Source organism: Hypanus sabinus, chromosome 3 (genome assembly GCF_030144855.1).
Source record: "Hypanus sabinus isolate sHypSab1 chromosome 3, sHypSab1.hap1, whole genome shotgun sequence".
NCBI lineage: Eukaryota > Metazoa > Chordata > Chondrichthyes > Myliobatiformes > Dasyatidae > Hypanus > Hypanus sabinus.
This window is the reverse complement of record NC_082708.1, coordinates 145,375,904-145,400,798: the sequence shown is the minus strand read 5'-3', so window position 1 is coordinate 145,400,798 and position 24,895 is coordinate 145,375,904. Positions and strand designations below refer to the sequence as shown.

At 40.2% G+C, this 24,895-nt stretch overlaps 1 protein-coding gene across 5 annotated transcripts in view; it reads right to left on the bottom strand.

Annotated features, from left to right (window-relative positions):
* The window catches only part of LOC132391738 (uncharacterized), a 99,492-nt gene extending 84,219 nt beyond the window's left edge, over window positions 1-15,273 (bottom strand). For 4 of the 5 annotated variants that reach the window (XM_059965298.1, XM_059965301.1, XM_059965302.1 and 1 more), the window contains exons 1-4: window positions 15,078-15,273; window positions 12,159-12,238; window positions 10,476-10,758; window positions 2,105-2,202 (exon numbers count right to left, since the gene is read on the bottom strand). In XM_059965298.1, the coding sequence (XP_059821281.1) occupies window positions 2,105-2,202; window positions 10,476-10,758; window positions 12,159-12,184 (407 nt within the window). In that variant the 5' untranslated portion in view covers window positions 12,185-12,238; window positions 15,078-15,273. Of the gene's footprint in view, window positions 1-2,104; window positions 2,203-10,475; window positions 10,759-12,158; window positions 12,239-14,821; window positions 14,948-15,077 lie in introns of those variants that run through there. The other variant, XM_059965299.1, reaches the window with a different exon arrangement.
* Between the last annotated feature and the right edge of the window lie 9,622 nt (window positions 15,274-24,895).

Here is a 24,895-nt window from a genome sequence, read left to right as displayed (position 1 = left end):
ACTCATATAGTTATTGGATAACTTGATGTAGTCAATATGACTTTTAGCAAGGTCTTACACTATAGGCTGGTTAGAAAATAAAAGCAAAAGGAATCTAAGGGAATGAAAAATTAAATCCAAAATTGTCCTTAGTGGCATGAAGTGAAGGGTAATGCTTCACCAATATTTTGTGACTGGAGGTTTTTTGCCCTGTAGGCTTCCACATTATCCAATCATTTGCTTTTTGCAATATCTGTTAAAGACATAAATTTAATTGTAGGGACAAAATAAACATGTTTGCAGATAATAAAAATATCAGTGTAATTGACAGTGTAAGAAAAAAAGGTTAGACTACCAGAAGCTACAGGCTGAAAAGTTGCAAATGACATTTAATGTAGAGAAGTGTAAGGTAATGTATTTGGGGAGGTACAAGGGAAGAGAATAGACAATAAATGTTAGGATATTGAATGACCTAGAAAAACAAAACACACCATGGCATGTTTGTGCCTTACAAGTGACAATTAGATTGGTAGATACTAAAAATCTGTATTTTTAATACCTTTACATTATTAACGAGGTGATTTTCCTTATTACTGGGTACATGCAATGTGAGAGTAGGGAGGTTTTGGTAGAGCTGAATACAAAAGACTTAAGTACTGAGTCCAAATCTAGTCCTCACATTACCGGAAAAATATAATTACAGTGCAGAATCTTCAGAGATTTACAAGGAGACTATTATGAAGCTAGATTGGATAAAGCAGAATTGTTTCCCTTGGAACAGAGAAGAAACGGCAGACTTAATTGAGCTATATGAAACTCTGAGTGGTCTAGAAAGAGTAAAAGAAGTACCTATTCCCTTATCAGAGGATTATAATGTGAGAGAATGGATTCAAGTAAGTAACAAAGGGATTAATAGGTAGGTGAGGAAAGGATATTTGATGTTTGGAACTCACTGCCTTAAAGTATGGTGAAGGGAAAAGCCCTCATCAAATTTACTTTGACATGTGGTTGAACAGACAGATCTGCAGCGCTATGAGCCTAGTGATGGAAAGTGTAAATACATGCTTTCTCTATGATTCCATACTTCTAAAACCTAAACCATAATCATTGCGACAAGAGGAAGGAAGATATATCACATGTGTCTCCCATCCATTGTAGAATCTATATCATTCTATGGAAATCAACGGAAGAGAAATGAATCTATAACTATCAGGGGCCATTCCACTAAGTTAACCTCACTTAGTAACAATGGAGATTTATCCCCATCTTTCACTGACACAGTTTTTGGTAATTGCTAAATAATTAAGTGCAATCTGTGTCACTCTACTGTATCAGTCTCTGCTTCTGAAGGCAGCTTCATTCACATGGAAAGAAGCAATATTGTCCAATTATATCATACTTGTGTTTATCCTCAAAACAAGCGGTGTCCCGTTGCCTTACAGCCTTGACCACACAACCCCTTTCTCTTCCCCCCCCAACCTTTTAATCTATTCTAATCCCCAATTTCAAGATGGATTATGATCTGTAGGCATGGGGCTGAGGCACTTTTAAATTTAGTTGAGAGAGAGAACAAGTTGTGTCAGGCGAAGTACTCACATTCAGATCTGTATAGTGAAGCAGCTCCTGACTTACATCTTATAGAGTGTTTGTCCCACTTCTATCAGGGAAGAGGATAGGCAGCATCCACACCGGGACCACTAGACTCAAAAACAATTCCTTTCCAAAGCCATCAGGCTGAGCAACACCTTCACCTATTAATCTACCCCACCATCACTACATCCACATCACCCACTCCTCTCCACAGCCCCTCAGCACCCTTCATTCCCCATGCACAGCCACTTTTCTTGTACATTGTGTTTTATATGATTGCTTTTATATTTATAGTGTTTTTATGTTTATTGTTGTTTTTATGCTGCATTGGATCTGGAGTAACAATCATTTCATTCTCTTACACGTGCACTGAAGAATAACAATAAACAATCTTAAAGCTAACCATACTGGATTAGTATAACTGGAGTTTGAATTAAGTCACCTTCATTCTGTTTCAGTAAAAATTGAATCTGTTGCAGGTGAGATGATCAAACTTTGACTACATTGTACCAATCTTCATTTTGAGTTTGTTTACCTGTTCTGGAGTTCTCTCCCTCTTCGAGCTTCATCCAGCCTGACTCCATAAGAGGTCCCCTCCTCTTTGAGGAGTAGTCCCACCTTAGTTTCCAACAGCTGGTGATAAAAAAGAACAGTCAGCCCTCTAAGTCTAACTATTCGATAGTATTTTTATTTGTTTGATATCCTTAGTATTGGTCTAACAAAAGCCAAGGTATTGGATGGAGCTTTATTCCTGACAATTCTTCAACACGTATAATGTCAGGGAGGCTGAGAATTACACACCCATGGTCTTGATTCTAGAAAGCTATAATTGAATCCATGAATATAATCTGGATTGTTCCCAGTTCAATATGTCCCATAGGAAACTTTGTATGAAAAGAAAATAAATACAATTAGTGTTCTTACTTTCAAGGTGTTCCAATACTGATGATTACATGTTGTAGTATCGTTCCCTATGTTCTTCACCACGTTCTTTGATTAACTGCTCTCAGTGAAATTATTAACATCAACCTTGCACGTCTCTAGTTATTGCCACAAGCTACAGTAAATGATTAATAAACTCAAGGGAAGGCAGAAGGTTAATGGGTAGGTGTGTGTGGATGGAGCAATGGGGAGGCAGGTGAACAAGAAGCAGATCACAATGATGGTGGAGACTGGAAGAGTGCTGCATTAGGTCAACTGCAAGGTAACATTTGTCCCTGAAGTTTGTTCCATCTTTCCCGGATTTAATACTGTTTGTTTTTTTTTTATTTTAGCAATACAGATAGAGTAGGCCCTTCCAGCCACACTGGCTCAACAACCTTAACAAACCTTATTAAACTTAACTAATCACGACAATTTACAATAATGAATTAACTTAACCGGTACATCTTTGGACTGGGGGAGGAAACCCACACATTCCTTGGGGAGGACATAAAGAGACTCTTCACAGAACGGCAGAGGCTCCTTACAGAATGGATTGAACCCTGAACTCCAAACAGCCTCAAGCTGTAATAATGTTGCACTAATCATTATGCTACTGTGGCATCCAAATCTAAAGCAGGGAGCCGTTACTGTGTTAAGAAAAAATTATCTTCCCCTGTATTTGATTACTTGTTTTTCCAATAAGAATCACTTAAGCAGCCACAAAACTAGGATGCAAGTCTACGGATTCAAAGCACTTTGTTAGATAGACTCTTTGGAAGTTCACTGATTAAAGTGATTTACCTGCTATATTTTGTTTAATAACTTTAAATTATCTTCAAGTTCAAGTTAATGTTCAAGCTGAATCCTCATTCAACCATGCATGAATACAGCCAAATGAAACAACATTCCTCTGGGGCCACGGTGCAAAACACAGTACTAATAGACATACACAACACTGGGCACATATAAAGCAGCAGTAAACAGTCACAAAATAAAAGGATAACATAGCCCAATTCCTAAATGATGTGTCCCCTAGAATGAGGAAGCATGAACAAGCCCCCAACAGTCCACTGACAAGTACATGCACGCAATGCAGCTTGTCTTCCACCAAGCAAACACTGGAGAGAAGGGGCCAGCACTCGACCCAGCACAGCCGCCACACCAGACCTCCTCCAGCTTCTCCCCTCCTGGTGGTTGTAACTCTGTGGTTTGCGGCCCAGTCCTTCCTACATCTGAGACGACGTAGCTCTCCTACCATATGCTGTGTATTTAATATTACAGCAATATCGTAAATATATAGTTTGATTAAGCATTTTTTGTAGCTTGCTTATGGTCTCCTCTACAGCTGTGATGCTCTGGTGCTTCTCCCCTTTCCCTTTTTCTATGGACTTCTATCCTCTACTATCAGATTCCACCACCCCCCCCCCTCCACCTCCAGCCCTTTATCTCTCACCTATTGACTTCCCAGCTCTTTATTTCACTCCTCCCCTTCTCCTGGTTTCACCAATCACCTATTACCTTCCATTCCTTCCCCCACCTTCTTACTCGGACATCTATTTTCCATTCCTGTTTAAGGGTCTTGACCCGAAATGTCAACTGTACTCTTTTCCACACATGCTACCTGGCCTGTTGAGTTTCTCCAGAATTTTGTGTGTATTACCTATATCTAAGAAAACTTCTGATTTATTAATCAGGCAATTATTTGCGAAATGTGGCTTGGTTTAAAGCTAAAAGAGAGTTCAAGGAGCTTTAGCAAAGTTGTAAGCATTCAGCTTCTGTGAGTATAAAGAACTAGAATCTACTCTGTGTGCATTAAGGTTACTGCATGAACTTCAAGTGGGAGACAAAAGAGCTTGTAAAAGCAGTTGCAAAGGCCAAAGCCCAGCTAGATGGAAGAAAGGAGTCAATGGAGGTATGAAATCAGAGGATTTATCAGATGATGCTGTGGATGAGGAAATCAAGAGCAGAGATCAGATCATAAAGGAAGGATTAATAAAAGAATACTCCAGTGAACTAAATGCACCTTCCCAAGATCAAGATGCACATCCTAGAAAGAAGAAAAAGGAAGAGAAAGAGGAGGATGACATAAGTGCTCTGGAAATGGAAAAGGATAGATAAGACCTAATTTCTCAAGGAATTCACAAATTCAGAGATACTCATAAAAAACTAGAAGAAGAAAAAAGGTGAGAAAAAGAAAGACAAGTTAGAAAGGAGAGAAGGGAGAGAGAAAGAGAGAAAAAGGTGTCCAGAGCTGTCAGAACCACTTACTGCCATCTCAGAGTCAACTCCTACAACCATCATAGAGGAGGCCAAAGAACCTGAGATTGCTTCATAGTCGGTCACAAGTCTATTCTGCTAAACAGAGTGATCCCCCTTGTCAGTAAAGACATTATCCCTAATAAGCTGCTAATTAAATTTGCTGACAACACTACACTGATTGGCCTAATCTCAAATAATAATGAGGCAGCCTACAGAGAGGAAGTCATCACCCTGACACAGTGGTGTCAAGAACACAACCTCTCCCTCAATGTTGCAAAAGGAGCTGGTTGTGGACTACAGGAGGAATGGAGACAAGCTAACCTCTATTGACATCAATGGATTGAGAAGGTGAACAGCTTTAAGTTCCTTGGCATAAACATCACTGAGGATCTCATGAGGCTGTGCATACTGGCTGGTGAAAGCACCTCTTTCACCTCAGACAGTTGAAAAAGTTTGGCATGGGCCCCCACATCCCAAGAACTTTCTATAGGGGCACAGTTGAGAGCATCCTGACTGGCTGCATCACTGCCTGGTATGGGAACTGTACTTTCCTCCATCGCAGGACTCTGCAGAGAGTGGTGCGGACAGCCTAGTGCATCTGTAGATGTGAACTTCCCACTATTCAGCTACAGAACATCACAGGTTTCACCAATATATCAGTGAATTCGACTTGCAGCATTCTGCATTACTAATGTCCAAAAAGATCTTGTGATCACAAGAAAAACGTGCAAGACAATCACTCACTGTTAGACCGCACACTGCCTTTGAGCACTGACTCTAACGCCTTTCTGAAGCAGGCAACAACACAGTGCACACTAAGTCCAGCTCCTCCACTAACAAGCGACTCACTGATGGGGTAGACCTGCAGTATTTGAACTACTTAATGTCCAGAAGTATCTTGCGACTGTATAAAAGACATTTAAAAAGTCAAAAATACCTTTGGTTGACTCTGAAGAGGCTTCTGTGTCTGAATGGGCCATCATCTTACAGTAAGCTATTTTGGGATAGGTAAATTAGGTAAACTTTGAGAGTTGTCGTTGACATTTATTGTTACCTAATTAACTGCATGAAACCAAGTAATATGGTCAAATAGGATAATCATCATGAAACATTGGTTCAGTTTCCACTTCACAGATGCTGACTGTTCTGCTGAGGTCTCCCAATACTTCCTATTTTATTGCAGATTTCATTACAACAGACTAGCACCAGTCAGCACACAGGGTAGAGGACCAAAGAGTCTGTTATTTTGCTTTGATCATCCCACTTGGTGGTAGTAGTTATTACAAATAATATACCAGAAATGTATTTTTCATTCCTTTGATCTGTCCCATGATTACATCAAGTTGTATATGTCTTCTTATTCTGCATTTACATTACTCCATACCCCTTGACAGTGTTTGCCAATAAAATCTCCATTCTCAAGTCAAATTTATTGTCATACGCACAAGTGCACTTATGCACAGTGGCAGTGATAAACTTGAAAGCAACAACATCACAGGTAAAATTAGAGATGCAATGTTCAAAAAGGAAAAAAAAACATTAATTCATTAACCTCAGCCACTTAAGGGTAAAATTTCCAGATTTTCACTCCTCTTTCTGTATAAAAATTCAAGCAATTAGATTTCCCCTTGTTTTGGATTCAATGGAAAAGCTAATTTATATAATTTAATGAATTTACTTCTCATTTTAAGTCTCACTTAGATCTGAACACATAGAATAAAAACTAACTATATCCAGCCCCTCCCAAGAATTGAAACATTTAAATTCTGGGATCATGTTGATTAATCTGTGCTAATGTCCCTCCCAGGCCCATTTGGCATGGTGAGTTGCTGTCCTGAGAAATTAATATAATGCATTATCTGACACCCAACTTTGACTCTGTAATTTAAAGCAAATCTGAAAAGACTGAAGTATGCTTACTGTAGTTCTATTTCTCCTACTTGGGCTCCCTCTAGTGCTTAAGCATTAATGTGCAAAAACAATTTACAGCACATAGTATTGCCACTGAATCTGGTTTTTAAAAAACAAAAATTATTCAACTATGTATATCTCACAAAATTATTGTAAATCCCTCCGGCTGCCCTAGAAATAATTTCTGATTCAGGACCTTCTTATAAATCTTCCCTGGGATATGTGAACAACTCTCGGTTTCCCCAGTGATGGGAGTAATTCAAAGGATTCTCATAAAAATTATTGAAAATGAATTCCTATGATTTTAAAGACATTGACAATATCAACAGCTCTGCACCTCCGAAAACAAACAAACAAACAAATAAATAAATAAACGGGTCAATAAATAGATAGATAGATAGATAGATAGATAGATAGATAGATAGATAGATAGATAGATAGATAGATAGATAGATAGATAGATAGATAGATAGATAGATAGATAGATAAATAAATAGAAACTTCTTTGCCTTTACCATGAATCATTGTTTTTCTAACTTAGGAAATTTTCTAACTATAGATATTCTGGTGTTAGTTTTTCTAACTAACACAAAAATAAAAAGGTGGTAAGAAGGATAGCTTGAAGGTGATATTTCAAGCCAGGTGGGAGGGAAATATAAAGAGTAGGAGAGCGGAGCATAGGAGAAAGGGAAGGAGGACAGCTACCAGGGCTAGATGATAGACAGGTGAGAAGAGGTAAGAGGTCAGAGAGTAGAACCGAAGAAGAGAGGAGTGGTAGGGAATCTTTTACTGGAAGGAGAAAGCAATATTCATGCTTTACCCAGGAAGCATGAAGACTCGGAACATGGACTGTTTAATGAAGCCAGTGAAAAGGCAGGCATAGTTGAGGCCCATACTAGTATCCATGGCTACCCCTCAAGTCTGGAGAATGTGGGAGGAGGTTAAAGACCAATTCTGCCAGATGGTGGAGGGGAACTGGCTGGTTCTTTTATTGTGAAAGAAGTGGAGAAACTTTAAGGCCTTCTTGATGTGGGATAGAAGTGATTAGGGGCTGGACATCCATGGTGAAAATGAAGCAATCAGGGCCATGGAACTGAAATTTAGTGTGGAAATCAAGAGCATGAGAAGTGTTGGTGGGAAGGGACTGAACCGGGGGACTGAATGGTATGAGTGTCACTGACGTTGGTGGGAAGGGACTGAACCAGGGGGACTGAATGGACTCAAGGTATGAGGACGCAAGTTCAGTGGGGCAGGAGCAGGCAGAGACAATGGGTCTACCTGGACAGTCAGCTGTGTGGATCTTGGGTAGGAGGTAGAAGCAAACAGTGCTGGGTAAGGGTTTAGTGGTGCACTGTATTTGGTATACTTGATATACTGAATTCTTCAAAGGGGCAATAGAATTGCTGGGCAAGGAATAAGTAGTATCTTCGGATTTTCAAAAGATCTTGAAATGGTAAAGCTTGGTCTGATAACCATAGGATATGGGGTAGCAGGAGTAAGGATAGAACATTGGTCACAGAATTGAAAACAGAGAGTAGGGTCCAAAGGGAGATCAGAATGACAAAATGGGAGCAGTATTGGGTGTGCTCACATTTCACATAAAGGACTTATACTCAGAAATCAGAAGAAAATATCAAAATTGATAGTTGACAACAAACTGAGAGGTATAGTAAATAGAGGACTGCCACCAAAATTAACACGATATTAATAAATTCCCTGAATATGGTTGTCGGCTAATCAACTTCAACGTGGATATGTGTGAGCAGTCATATTCTGATTGGAAAAAGGAGAGAGCTATACACCGCTTTGATAATTAGAATCTAAATAAGACCCAAAGAAGTGACACAGTTTCATAAGGCCATACAGATGAAAGGAAAAACAGTGATTTTAGAAAGCTAGGATTGAACAGTAGAGTAGTAATGTGCCACACTGTCTCTGTAAAAACCATAAGAAGCATTAGAAAGGTAAGTAAATAATGTGGGCCCTTTACTAAGACATACCCAGCAATGAAACCCTAGTTGTGCTCACTGTGGGTTGTTCCACTCACACCTAACACCAGACTTCTGACACTATTCCAATCTGTGTCATAGAAGAATCTTACCAAATAAAGTAAAAGATTCATAGATAGGCTCAAACATTTCTTCAAGAGATGCATGCAATATCCCCGCTGACACTTGGGAACTCCTGCTCCATAACACCTCCATTCAAAGCAGAGAAGAAAGATATAGGATGGTGTTGAAAACCCGGAGAACTTGCACTGGTAGTACAATGAATTCCTGAGTAAATTATGGAAGGACAGCACCACCTTGGAAACAAGCCATTCTAACCAATCCCATCAGCCACCTCCTGCATTATCTATGGAGGAATGGCCTGTTAGCCACTTCAGAACCCAGAACAAAAGCAGACTGAAGAAAATCAGCCTCATTCTCAAGTACTGTGTAAGAAAAAGAATAATGCTTGTTGCAACAAACAATCTGCCAGAAAATAAACTCATTATGGGTTGAACAGTATCTGCGGAAAGAACTTAATTGTCAATGTTCCAAGTTAAGACCCTGCATCAGCACCTTGTCTGGAAATATTGACAACTTGTTCCCTCCAACAAATACTACTCAGCCCAATGAGTTCTTCTGTCAGTTTTTTTGTTGCTCCAGGTTCCGGCATCCGCAGTCTCTTGTGTTTTCAATAATGCTCCGTGCCTTTCTGTGCTTGTTTCAAATTAGGTTGCCCTCTAGTGTGCAGTTAACAGTAAGCAAGAACATATTCCCTTGAAATGTCAATTCTGTGTTTACACAGACATCAAGAAATTGATATGGACAACAGACATACGAGTTAGAAAAATAGGTACATTTTGGGATGGGAATGTGTATACAATTGTAATGTGCAGATGTTAAACATTGATAGATAGGTTATATATACATTTACAACATCATGAACAACTGATATATCCATGAACAACTGGACAGGTTTATAGAGAGGAACAGGATCAAGCACGACGAGAAAGACTGAGTATCCAGGTAGAAATATCTTCCACCTGTATGCGGCTTAATTGTGCAATCCTAACCAGCTCCATTCCTCTCCAGTTAATGGTTTGAACAACAATCAGCTTCTGCTATTCTGCATTTAAATCAGAAAATGCTGGAAGCACTTACTAGGTCAAAATAAACAATTATGTTTTTTAAGCCCAAGACTCTTCATTAGACTGGGAAAGACACAAAACAAGTTAGTAAAAATTGCCTTATTAGCCTACTTCATAGTGCGGTTAAGATTCCCATATATTGTGGCCTGGAGTCACATTTACGGAAGGCAAGGTAAAAACTGCCAGGCAGCATCTAGAGCATCACTGGAAGGGACTTCACAGAGTAGTAATCTAATTACAAACAAGAGAAAATCTGCTGATGCTGGAGATAGATGCTGCCTGGCCTGCTGAGTTCCTCCAGCATTTTGTATGTGTTGCTCAGATTTCCAGCACCTGCAGATTTTCATTGTTTATAAAAACTGTTAATTCCTTTTCCTTGGGAATTGGATGGGGGAGTTTAACAACAACCCACAGTTTCAAGGTGATTCTTATTGAGAACATTTATGAATTGATTTACTTAATGAATCGAGTTTATCTTCTCCATCGGCTCCAAGTCAGGTCATTGTTTTGTAGCTCACTAACATATGGCTATGTTACTGGACTCCGACAAGAGCAAGCTAGAAAAGTTGAATAGACTACTCCTGCTACAATTTCTTTTACTTTTGTGTCTATCAACAAAAAATATATATGGTATTTTGATAATTAATAATTTAATGAATACATAAAGTTACTTTACCTTCTGCTTTAATATCATGCTGTCAATTACCGCACTATGATTGACCACTTCCATATCCTTCTTGCATATACGTTCGCGTTGTTCTTTTAATGTACACCAGGCAGTTTGAAGACATTCGGTTAGAGTACATCTTCTGCTCTCAGACTGCAATAATGTTAAGGCGACTTTCCTCTCAGATTGTCTGTCATATCGACCTATTGGATAGACATCCTCCAGACCAACTGCTGAGAGCATTTCTTTACCCACTTTATACGTTTCAGAACTTGATATATTGCTGCAGGAACTAGATAGTCAACCACGTTGTCAGGATACATACATATAACATTATTTTGTATAAACCAACAATAACACTTATGAAGCTTATGGCAATATCAATTAATGATTGGTGGAATGTGAACAATAACAACAGTTTAATTTGATATTAATATGCAGTAATGTTTGACTATTTGCAAATCATAAACACAAGAAATTATGCAGATGCTGGAAATCCAAAACAACGTACATAAAATGCTGGAAAAACTCAGCAGGTCAGGCAGCATCCATGGAAATGAACACACTGTTGACACTTTGGGCCAAGACTCAGTTTCAATAGCAGAAAAGAAGGGGGAAGATGCCAGAATAAAAAGGTAGCGGGGGCGGGGGTGGAGAAGAAGGTTAGCTAGAAAGTGATAGGTGAAGCCAAGTGGGTGGGAAAGGTAAAGGGTTGGAAATGAAGGACCTGGTAGGAGAAGAGAATTGACCATAGGAGTAAGGGAAAGTGGCACCAAGGGGAGGTGATAGGCAAGTGAGAAGAGGTAAGAGGCCAGAATGGGGAACATAGAAGATGGGGGGGTGGGGGAATTGATATCCATGCCATCAGGTTGGAGGCTACACAGACAGGAAATGTGCTGCTCTTATTTAGGAATAAGAGAAGGCCATGGACCAACATGTCAAAACAGGAATGGGAGTAGGAATTGGAATGCTGGACCACTGAGAAGTTCCACTTTTGGCTGATGGAGCAGGTGCTCGACAAAACAGTCCCCAATTTACCATTGGTCTCACCAACGCAGAGGTCACATTGGGAGCACCAGATACAATAGAAGACCCCAGCAGGTTTACAAGTGAAGTGTTGCCTCATCTGAAGGACTTTTTAGATTCCCTGAATGGAGGTGAGGGAGGAGGTAATTGGGCAGGTGTAGCACTTTGGCTGATTGCAGGGGTAAGTGCCAGGAGGAAGATTAGTGGGGAGGGATGAGTGGACCGAGGAATCATGGAGGGAGGAGGAGGTAAAAATGTGTGTGGTGGTAGGATCCCTTTGGAGATGGCAGAAGTTATGAAGAATGGCGTGTTGGATGCAGAGGCTCATGGGGTGGTTGGTATGGACAAAAGGAACTCTGTTACACTGTTACAAACTAGAGTCCTGCCGAAGGGTTTTGGCCCGAAATGTCAACGGTACTTTTTTCCATAGATGCTGGCTGGCCTGCTGAGTTCCTCCAGCATTTGTGTGTGTTGCTCTATCACTGTTAAGCTGGTGGGAAGATGGGGTGAGCACGGATGTCCAGAAAATGGAGGAGAGGGGGGTGAGGATAACATCAATAGAAGGGAGGGATGATGGTGATGGTGGGTGTGGTGTGTACATGTGCATGTGTAAAGAATTTACTCCAGTTAAATTGGCATAAAAATCAACTAACTGTTTAATAATACCTCAGAATTCCACTGTCTGTGTCCATTGTTTTATTCAGCAGGAATCTTGGGGAATTACAAGAAGTTGGATTTGATAATGTCTGCAAATTTTAAAAATAATATGTTTAATAAATTTGCTAACTTGTAAAAGTGGACATTTAGCTAAAATTAAACCAAACTTTGCATATATTGGCACTAAAGTAAGATACTTCAAAGCTATAAGAAATCATAAATCAAATTTAAAAATGCTGGAAATACTCAGGCAACACCTGTGTATGAAGGAGTCAATATATTTCATGTCAGAATTAGACTGATGCAAAATGTTGAAATGTAATACAATTTTCACTGGCTCTGCTTGCTAGAAAATTTTGTCTTGGGCTTAACAGATTGCATGAAAGAGCTCAGCTTTGAATCATACAGCGCAGGAACAGACACTTTTGGCGCAGCAAGTCCACACTGGCTATCAATATCCATTTATAATAATCCCATTTTATTCTTCACAATTCTTAACAATTACTCCAGACTCTATTACTCATCTACACAATAGTCACAATATTCAAATAACCTTGGAACTCACATGATCTCATATGACAATATGGCAGGGGAAACTTCTGCAGACACAGAGAACATGCAGACTCAGAATCAAACTCCTGTCAGTGGCACTGATGCAATGACTCTACTAGATAGATCACTGTGCTGTCAGTTAAACAGAAGCTCTACATTATTATAATGACAGCATACTCAAAAAATTGGATTTCCCCTATTTTTCCTGTTAGGAGAGTACTAAATTTAGCACTATTGTTACTATTCCAGTTAGATAGGTTCTGAGATGGCTGTTGACAATTCCAGAGTGGGGTCATCAAACTCTGGTACAGACAAAGCAGAAGGTGTTTGACCGGGTGCTAGTTTGGGAGGTGTTGTGTTCCTTCCAGTGTGTATCCTGGGTTTCTGTGTGTTTTTGATGAATGAACGAGATTCTCAAAGCCATTCCAAATGCTCCCATTTTGATGGTCATGGACAAAGGATTCTCAGGAGTATGCAAGAATTAATTTCTAGAAAATACATTTTCAAGGAGGCTTTGAGAACATCCTTGTATTATTTCCTTTGCCTTGCCAAAATAATGCCTGTGTCATGAGTCCAGTGTTGATCCTGTAAATGGCATGGCTTGCCTACAGGAGTTAACAGAAAGTCATTCAGATCACAGTGCTGGGAGAGCTCCGTAATGTTAGTTCACTTATTCACCCAATGGATTTGGAGGATTGAACAGTGTTGGTGGTATCCTTCCAATGTCTGGAGATATCTGCTACAGGTAGTCCACATCTCAAAAGCATACAGGGGGATAGGGAATACACCTGCACGTAAGACCTTGATCATTGTGCTGGTTTTCATGCAGGAGTAATCTCTTCATTTTCAAAAGAACATACTTTCAGAGGTTCAAAGAGCGAAGGTAAAAATAGAAATATCTAGCTTTTTATTATAATAATTAATCTGTTTAAGCATCTTGACCTAATATGATTTTTCATTAAAGTATTCCTCATATAAAAGGTCAATAATTCTTTTATTTTTCCACATTCTGTCTGACCTACTGATTATTTATTAAGCATTTTCTGGTTCTATCATAAGGACTAAATTATCTATTTCAATAATACTGAATTAGAAATAAACGTTGGTCCTGATCCAATGGTTGACTTCTCAGCATTTCTTAAAAATTAAGCCATGGATCTTGAGCTTAAGGTTTTTATTGTTATAGACACAAGAGAGAAATTTGTCTTCTATTGTATGTACTAACAATGCAATACAATTATCTTTGCTCTTCGAACCTCTGGAAGGATGTTCCTTTGAGTTTCTGGATTTCAGAGAGGAGTCTGTCAAACACACAAACCATTTTTAAGTGTTGCATCCACTCAGTACTGCTGTAGACCATTAGCCTAGACTTCTGCATTATTCATCTGGAGCAGGACTTCTGCCAGCACAATCTCACAGTGGAGGAAAATATCATCAACTAATACCAGCATAAGTGAAAGTCATTTAATCTAAATAACAAAAAAGTTACTGTGCTATTAAATAGACAAAGTGGTACAGATGGTAGAGCTGCTGCTTCCTAGGACCAGCAACCTGGGTTCAATCCAGAGTCTGGTGCTGCTTAGCTTGTATGTTTTCACTGTGAAGGTGTGGTTTTCCTCCAGATGCTCTGGATTCCTCACAAACACCAAAGATGTGGAGGCTGGTGGGTTAATGTGCACCAATAAACAAGATGGAGGAATTCAGTGGGCCAGGCAGCATCTGTGATGGAAACTGGGTCAACGACCTTTATTTGGATTGAAAGATACAGAGGAGATAGTCAATAACAAAAGGTGAAAGGTAAGGTTTGGAGCAAGAGTGTGGATCCACGTGAGAACGGGTGATTAGCAGATAATGGAGGGAAGAGTGAAAATAATGTCAGAGGTTGAGAGGCGACAGGTGGTGATATGGTGCTGCAGATGGTGGAATTTGTTAGAAAAATGGAGCTTGTAATCAAATAAAGGTCTGGGTCAATGTATTAGGAGAATAAAATGGAATCAGTGTAAGAGGTTTGAACTTGGTGAACGGATGTGCCTGTTTCTATGCTATATGTATATAGCTATAAAACACTGGACCTTTCAAGCGTTGATGCGATTCGCAGAGCGCAATACTTGTATTCTCACCTGCTATAGAGCACGCTTTGATCTCAACACCATAATAACATGATTAGGCAATACTTCCACAGGCCTTTGTACAAATCTGTTTCTGCCCAGCGACTTATCCCATTGTGGAACTAATCTCCGCTTTAGCTCCAGCCCTGTGAGCATTGCTGTTATGGAAACGACAAGACAACAATTCCAACTCCGTTGAACTCTGTACCCAAACTCACCCTTGTCAACCGTTTTAATAAAACCGAAATCGCGAAAGAGCTGGACTCACCGACCGGCTGTGCCCACACTGTTTGCCCACTCCGAATAAATTTCCATTAAAGACATTTGCTTCGATGTTTTCCGCGAGGCAAGTCGGGAGCGGTGCCGACTCCTACAAGGCTGTTTGTTGATTAACCCATCGATCCTCTCCTGCACACTACAGGTGGTGCTGTGAACTAAAATGCTACCATTGCCGGCAATGGAAATCCCAGTCCCGCCCACTTTCTAACCTGGGAATTCTGGAATGCACATATTCCAGTAGAAAGGGGGCGGGAAATCACGGGGACACCCATTTCTGCATCGAAGTAAGGAGACTCAAGACTTTTAATGTGGAATCTGCAGCAATAAGCAGTCTACTGGTGGAACTCAGCGAGCCGAGCAACATCAGTGGGAAGAAATAAACTGTCGACATGTCGACCTTGCACCAGGACTGAGAGTGGAGGGACGCGACCACCACTAGACTCAAAAAGTTATTTCCCCAAGCAGTAAGGCTGATCAACAACTCTACCCACGAACTCACCACCACTACTTTTACGATTTCCTGTCAGTCACCTTAAGAACAGACCCTCTTGTACTCTAGTCCATGTAGACACAAATCAATCTATGGGTATCAGCTACAAGCTATTTTATGTATTTACACTTATTTCTTTATCTTACTGTGTGTGTGTTTTTTTTGTGTTGTATCCGATCCAGAGTAACAATTATTTTATTCTGCTGTACCCTTGGGTACTGGAAATGATTTTAAAGAATCTTTAAAATCCCTCATGAGAGGCTAATCCAGAACATTAAGATGCATAGGGTCCTCAGCGAATTGCCTGCTTGGATTCAAAACTGGCTTCCGCATAGAAGACAGGGTAGTGGTTGAAGGGACTAATTTGTGCTGGAGGTCTGTAATTAGTGGTGTTCCGCAGGGATCAGTGCTGGGACCTCTGCTGTTTGTGAAATACATAAATGACAAGGATGAAAATGCAGATGGGTGGGTTAGTAAATTTGTGGACGATATGAAGACTGGCAAAGAATACAGGACAATATAGGTCAGTTGCAGAGAAAAGGCAGATGAAGCTTAACCCATATAAAGTGTTGCACCTTGGTAGGGGAAAATGTTTAGTTTTTGCCCCCCTCATCCCTCTTCAGTCCATAATTTTTTTCTCTTCACCCGCTCCTTCCTCCTCCTCCTTTCTGTGGTGGCCATCTCAATCTCAGTCCTGATGCAGGGTTTTGACCCAGAATGTCAACAATTCCTCCCAGAGGAATTGCTCTATATGCCAAGTTCCTCCAGTAGATTGTTTGCCACTTCAGACTGAGCCCTGTACAGTAGTATGAAATTAGGGTGCACTGTGGCACATTTAGCAGAGCCATGTATCCTGAGGGACACAGGTTATATTCTGACCTCTGGTGCAGTATGGACTTTTCCATCTTCTCCAAAGCAACACACACAAAATGCTGGAGGAAGTCAGTAGGCTAGGCAGCATCTATGCAAAAGGGTAAACACTCAAAGTTTTCATAAGACATACAAGCAGAATTAGACCATTTGGCCAGTTGAGTCTGCTTAACTATTTCATCATGGCTGATCCAATTTTCCTCTCAGCCCCAGTCTCCTGCCTTCTCCCCATATCACTTCATTCCTTGGCCAATCAAGAATCTATCAACTTTTGCCATAAATATACAAAAAGCCTTGGCAAAGAATTCAACATAATTCACCACTCTCTGGGTAAAGAAATTCCTCCTCATCTCCATTCTTAAAGGACGCCCCTCTATTTTGAGATAGTGTCCTCTGGTCTTAGACTCTCCCACCATAGGAAACATCCTCTCCACATTCACTCTATCTATTCATGGATTCCAAAGACATGTTTATACAGGTTTTTGATTAATTACAGCATTATTTGAAAATGGCATTTTTAAAACACTTCACAAATTGGTACATCATTGCATACTATCTTTGCATTGTTCCACGATAGATACATGTGCTACCTAAATGCCAAGAGTTTCTGCACTTTATTTCAACTGAGGTAGGAAGGTGAGACCTATTGTTGTTACTTTAACAATAGCATAGGAAGGTGCAAACACTGGCAGTTTATAGGCATCCGTTAAGTCTCGTGAAACCATGGATTTGCGCCTTGGCAGGCCTGGGCAGGGTTGTATGAGAGACCGGCAGTTGCCCAAGCTGCAAGTCTTCCCCTCTCCACGCCACTGATGTTGTCCAAGGGAAGGACACTAGGACCCAAGCAGCTTGGCACCAGTGTCATCACAGAGCAATGTGTTGTTAAGTGCCTTGCTCAAGGACACAACACACTGTCTCAGCTGAGGCTCAAACCCATGACCTTCAGATCACTAGACCAATGCCTTATCCACTAGGTCACATGCCAACACTACTGGCAATTATATGTAGACAATGATTTCAATTTACAAAGCAGCATACAAAATGCTGAAAGAACACTGCAAGTTGGGCAGCATCCATGGAGAGGAATAAGCAGTCCTAATGAAGAGTCTTGGCATGAAACATTGACTGTTTATTCCTCTCCATACATGCTGCCTGGCTTGCTAAGTTTCCCTAGCACTTTGTTTGTGTTGCTCAACATTCCCAACATCTGCAGAATCTCTTATCAATTTACAAATCACTTCATATGCTAGAAAGTTCTTTCCAGCCAATGAAATACATTGGGAATAACAACAGCAAATATTTGAAACTTATTCCTCATCAATCTGAAATGAAAGGTGAGAGTGGGCATAGGACCATTGGAAAATGACTCTGGAGGTGCAGTAATTAGAGACAAAGGAAAGGCAGACATAGTATACATTTTCCATCAGTCTTCACTGTGAAGTCATCAACAATATGCCAGAAATGCGGGAGTTTGGGGGCTGGGGTGGAAAGAAGAGAAAGAGGCAGGGCAGAATTGACTATAGTTACTATTACTAAGGGGAAGGTGTTTAGGAAGCTGAAGGATCTCAAGGTAGTTTAGTAACCTGGGCCAGATGGGCTACACGCAACATTCTGAAAGAGGTAACTGAAAAGATTATGAAGGTATTAGTGGTGATTTTACAAGAATCATTAGATTCTGGAATGGTTTCAGAGGACTAGAAAATTGCAGATCTCACACCACTCTTTAGAAGGGAGGGGGCAAAAGACAAGTTATAGGCCAGTTAGCCTGACTTCAGTAGTTGGTTGGGAAGATGTTAATGGGTCCATTTTTAAGGATGACATTTATAGGTCTTTTGAGGCACAAGATAAAACAGGCCAAAGACAATTTGGTTTCTGTTGTGTATTTAATACTCAAGTAATATTGTAAATATACTGTTTGAATAAGCATTCTTTATTGTTTACATAGCTCTTTATGTTTATGTTAAAATACATGAATGGCATACATCAAAACAAGTAGCAACGAGGAAGATTCAAATGAACCCCAAACAACTACCAACCTGTTGAAGTGCAGCAAAAAAGTTTTTAAAAAAGGCAAAAGAGAGATGAAATTCATGGCTTCACAAACTGAGTACCAGACGATAATAAATTTAAAAAAGCAGAAATGTCTGGCCATGTCATGTAGACATGTTCAATTGCATAAGCAATAACTGTATGATGTATACCGAGTGAATTGAACAGTATTTTAAAGCAAATGGAATAGCCAGTGAAAAGCAAATACTAATGTTGATAATTGCACTTGGTGGAAAAGCATACAGTTTGCTAATAAGTTTAACTGCTCCAACCAAACCAGACAAAATGAGTTTTACTGACATTGGAAAAGAAATGCAGGAACATTTTGAACTGAAAGAAATGTTGATTACATAAAGCTTTAGGTATCTTAAACAGAATCAAAAGGGAGGGAAGTCCATTTCAGCATACGTGGCTGAAATAACAAAGTTCACTGAGCATTCTGGGTTCAGTGGTGGGCTTAATGATGCAGAGTGTTTGTTTTGTCTTTGGAATCTTACAAGCATTCAAAAAAAAAAATGACTTCTAACTGATATACAACTCACATTAAAGAGCAGTTGAAATCACCATATCAATGGAAACTTCAGACAGAGATACAATTGAGTTGTGGTCCGGAACGGAAGTGAACATGAACAAAATAGCAACAACCAAGCAGAAACAGGGCTGGTTGAAAAAAATTGTGTTACCATTGTGGCAGAAGCTCACAAACACTGGACCAATGTAGATTTAAAGGGGAAACTTGGAGAAAATGCAAGTAAGTAGGACATATACAAAAAGTATGTCAGGTAGACAAATAAATGAACTGAACAGGGAAGCAGAAAGAATTCTTTCCAAGTTTGACTGGAGCCCAAAGGCAACGCTACTGGCCAAGAAGAAAGGACCTATCAGATTTCTGGTAATTTTAAGGTAACCATCAACCCAGTACTTAAAGTAGATCAATACCCTCTGCCCAGGATAGAGGACATTTTGCAAACTTTTCTGGTGGAAAATACTTCAGCAAAGTGGATTTAGCTGAGGTCTACTAACAGATGGAAATAGAAAAATACAAAGTGTTTCGAACCATAAACACGCAAAGGGCTTCATCACTATAAGAGTCTTATTTTTGGAGCAGCATCTCCACCTGTTATGGACCAGATGCAGGAAGGCCACCTAGGCACTTCCAGCATTACCTGGATGGTATCATTGTTACCAGTGAGGATGATGAGGAACATCTCCAAAATCTCAAGTGTTAAAAAAATTAGATTATGGGCACAGAACATGATGCAACAAGTGTGAATTCTTTCAATCAAGTATCACTTACTGTGGTCACAACATTGACACAGAAGTATTACACAAGTGTACCAAGAAAATTCAAGCAATACTGGATGCCCCAAGGCCAAAGGATATGTCACCATCTGATTCTTTTCAGGATTTGTCAATTATTGTAACAGGTTCCTACTTCATCCCTTGAACTCATTACTATAGATCAGGAAGAAATGGCAATGGACAAAGCAGTTGAGGAGGCTTTCCAAAAGAAAGGAACTGGTGACATTCAACACTGTACTCACAAATTGTGATCCACATCATCCAGTGAAGCTTGTCTGTGACACCTGGCCATATCATGCAAGTGCAGTTAAGCAACATTTTAATGAGTGATGGAAGTGAATACCTATAGCCTTTGCATCACACTTGTCAATGCAGAGAAAAATCATACACAGATTGACAGAGAAACCTCAAGTTTGGTTTGGATGTGAAATGCTTCAACCAGTACTTGTACGGGAGAGATTTTATCCTTGTTATTGATTATCAATCCACAGAAGGGTGTTCCACTAACAGCAGCAGGAATGCAGGCATGGACTCTTCTTCTTTGAGGACACAATTACAAGTTTAACTCAAGAGGACAACTAATCATGGAAATTCTGTTGGATTGTCCCGTTTACCCCTGGAAAAGGAAATACCTGAAAAAGTTACAACAGGGTAAACTCCTCAGCATATTCTCCCTAATGCAGATCAAGTCTCCCTATTATGGCAGAAATAATCAAAGGAAACACAAAACACCCTACACTCTCTCAGGTCTACATGGCAATCCAAAATGACTGGAATGTACAGCAGTAATTCCAGATTCCCATATGTATCAGTACCAGGATAAACTTGACCTTGATGGAGGTTGCCGTATGTGGGGATTGAGTTCTTGTATCATCCAAGCTGAGAGCTAAAGTGTTGCAGGAGCTACATGTAGGCTGGTCATCTGGGCATGGTCAAAATGAAAGAATTGGCTTAAAAGCTTTGTCTGGTGGCCTGCGATAGATCAGCAGATCAAGCACTTGCTGTACATATCCAGATGCCAAGAGTAGTGCCTCTTCATCACTGCGAATGGCCTGCATTAGTCTGCCAGAGGATTCATGCAGCAAAGTTCTTGGTAGCAGAGGATACAGCTACAGTGGCCAGGAGTGTTCCCAACAGCCTCGCACACTGTTCTTTTCTTCTCAGCCTCTTCTCAAGGACTGGTGTTCTAAAACACTTAGTGAGAATGGACCACAGTTTGTTGCGGAACAGTTTCAGTCATTCCTGAAAATGAACGGAGTAAGACATTACATCAGCATTGTACCCTATAGCTACAAATCACTTGTCAGAAAGGTTTGTCCAGTCTAAAGAATCACTGAGGAATGTCAGCAGAACACACTACACTGAAACTAATCAGAAGCTCGTAAATTTTCTCCTTGCATATCGCAATGCAGCATTCTCCACAACTAACTCACCAGCTATGCTATTCCTGAGTAGTCGAATGCATTTGTGCCTGGACCTCTTCGAACCCGATCCAGGAGTATACAAGACAAACAGCCAAAACAAACTGAGGGCTTCTCAGTCAAGGATATTCAATGTTTCACTCCTGAACAAACAGTCCTGGTAAGAGACTACAGAGATGATCAGAAATGGGTACCTGGAGGACAGAACTGGACCACTCTACTACACAGTGGAGATGGCATTTGATGTCATCTGTAAACGAGACAATCAGCTGAGGAGAGCGGAGTCATTTGTTTAGAACAGAAAGGGGTCCAGAGCTGTCAGCGCCACTTCCTGCAATCCCAGAGTCAACTCTGTAAACATTGTTTTATTAAGCAGTCTTTGTTGTTTACACAATTCATTACAGGTTATATGTAGAAGTACCTGAATGACATACGTCATCACAACTCAAATGTGCACCTCACTAAAGAAAGAAACAGATTTCACACGCATCTCCCAGGTCTGGTTTTCATTTTATTAGTTTTATGTTTCAGAGTTATAAAACAGAAGATTCCTTAACGAAGGGGTTCTCAGACTGGGGTCCATGGCACAAAAGAGGTTGGGAAACGCAGCCTTAAGAGGAAATCTTGTCTGACAAATCTGTTGGAATTTTTTGAGGAAATAACAGGCAGGATAGAGAAAGGAGAGGCAGCGGATGTCAGTTTACTTAGATTTTCACAGGTCTTTGACAAGGTGCTACATAATAGCCTGCTAAACAAAATTTGATATTACAGGAAAGATACCAGCATGAGTAGAAGATTGGCTGAATGACAGGAGGCAAAACTCAGGCCATAAAGGGGGGTATTTTCTTGCTGATGACTAGTTGCGCTCCACAGGGGGTGGTGCCGGGACCATTTAATTTAACATTATACAGCATGTCAATGATTTGAATGACAGAATTGAAGGCTTTGAGGCCAAGTTTGCAGACGATAATAAGTTAGGTAAAAGGGCAGGTAGTGTTGAGGAAGCAAGGAGTCTGCAGAACTTAGATTGGATGAATGGGCAAAGATGTGGCAGATTAGTATAGTGTACGGATGTGTATGGTAGAAAGAATAAAAGTGGAGACTGCTTTTAATGGGGAGAAAATTCAGAAATCAGAGGTGCTAAGGGAGTGCTTGAGTGTCCTCCTACAGGATTCCTGAAAGGTTAACTTGCAGGTTGACTTGGTGGTAAGGAAGGTAAGTGCAATGTTAGCATTCATTTTAGACAATAGACAATAGGTGCAGAAGTAGACCATTCGGCCCTTTGAGTCTGCACCGCCATTTTGAGATCATGGCTGATCAACTACTATCAATACCTGGTTCATGCCTTGTCCCCATATCCCTTGATTTCCCTATCCATAAGATACCTATCTAGCTCCTTCTTGAAAGCATCCAGAGAATTGGCCTCCACTACCTTCCAAGGCAGTGCATTCCAGACCCCCACAACTCTCTGGGAGAAGTAGTTTTTCCTTAACTCTGTCCTAAATGACCAACCCCTTATTCTCAAACCATGCCCTCTGGTACTGGACTCTCCCAGCATCTGGAACATATTTCCTGCCTCTATCTTGTCCAATCCCTTAATAATCTTGTATTTTGCATCAGATCCCCTCTCAATCTCCTTAATTCCAGCATGTACAAGCCCAGTCTCTCTAACCTCTCTGCGTAAGACAGTCCAGACATCCCAGGAATTAACCTCGTGAATCTACGCTGCACTTCCTCTACAGCCAGGATGTCCTTCTTTAACCCTGGAGACCAAAACTGTACACAATACTCCAGGTGTGGTCTCACCAGGGCTCTGTACAAATGCAAGAGGATTTCCTTGCTCTTGTACTCAATTCCCTTTGTAATAAAGGCCAACATTTTTCACTGCCTGCTGCACTTGCTCATTCACCTTCAGTGAATGTCCTTTTGAGAGGACTAGAATTTAAAAGCAAGAATTTAATCCTGAGGCTTTATAAGACATTGGCCAGACTGCACTTGCAGAGCATTGAACAGTTTTGGGCCCCTTATCTAAGAAAAACATGTGCTGGCAATGGAGGGGGTCCAAAGGATGTTTACGCAGATGACAGTGTTAAAGTAAGAGACATGATGACTCCGGACTTGTAGGCTCTAGAGTTCAGAAGAATGGGGGTGTGGGGGGAATGTCATTAATACCTACCAAATATTTCAAGGTCGATAGAATTGGCACAAAAAAGACATTTCCTATAGTGGGGGGGTGTTTAGGAACTGAGGGCACAGCTTTTGAATAGAAGGATGTCCCTACAGAATAGAGAAAATGAGGAATTCTTGATTAGTAAGGGGGTAAAGGTTACGGGGGAAGGCAGGAGTATGCTGTTGAGGGGGATAATAAATTAGCCATAATGAATGGAGAAGACTCGGTGGGCCAAATGGTCTAATCCTGCTATGCCATGGTCTTCTCTAGCAATACAGTGACATACACAACAACAACTTTACATATATAGACTCCCAGAATTCTAGCTCTCCCAGTCACTGAACTGAGATTATCCTTGTTTTTTAATATCCACATAGATATTCTATACACATAGCTTTGTGCAAAAACTTTATATATTTTTTACAGTATGCACCAGACATTATACATGCAATGTAAAAGGGAAAGCCGACAAATTAAGAACTGCTCAACAATGACCATGTGCTATGCCATGTGGAGACTCTCCGATCAACAGGCTGTTTCCAAGGTTACACACCAGGACAGATATCAGCTGCTACAGGACAATCATCAACTTGGTGAAAAACAATTTTTGGTTTGACTGAAACTTCTTGGTTCTTGGAAATGGCGAGATGCCTGTACAGGAATACTACCAATTAGCAGGTTCAAGCTGCATGAAGTGCATGTTGAGGAATGAACTGAAGCTTGGTTAAAGCACCCTGGGGAAGGACCATAGTTTTGAGTCCTTTTGCTATCAGACATGGAGAGGCAGAGGGAGGTGGGGAAGCATATGAAACACTGGAAGAGTGTATCACTACGGCAGGCCACAGCATTGTTTTATTATAAGTGTTAACACCACACAGTGCATTGATCACAAGATACTAAGAAATCTTGATACTAAGAAAAACATTGTTTTTCTTACTGTACAAATATTTTGTTATAAAAGGTCATTTAAAACAAAAGTGAAGATTAATCTCCAAATGCACTGATTAAGATTCAATATAGTTTACCAAAAGTGAAATCTACATGTGAAAAACCAAAGCATTTACTTGCATTTAATATACCTTTCACAAAGCATTACTTAAACTGTGCACTGCAGAAATAAAATTGTTACATTCAGAACTATAGCATTCTAATTCTATAATCTGTCAACTTCCCAAATGCTACAGGATTGATTGGTACAATTAAAACAGGAAGCTCACAACTTAATTCTGAACATTCAAAAAATGAAACCTTACCTTTGCCGCATTTTAAAATGAAACACTCATCATTGTACATCAAGGTTCTTCAGTAAATTTCTCAATTAAACCTTCAAGAAGCTTGTCTAGTTTGCACTAATTTTATCACCGTAGCACAGCTTGAATAGATGCTGTCAGTCCACTATGTTGTTGTCAGTTATTGTGATAACTGGTTGAGAATTCAAGTACATTGCAGAAATAAGTCAGATCTGACCATCAACAAATGGAGTAATTAAAATATTCAGGCAGGGC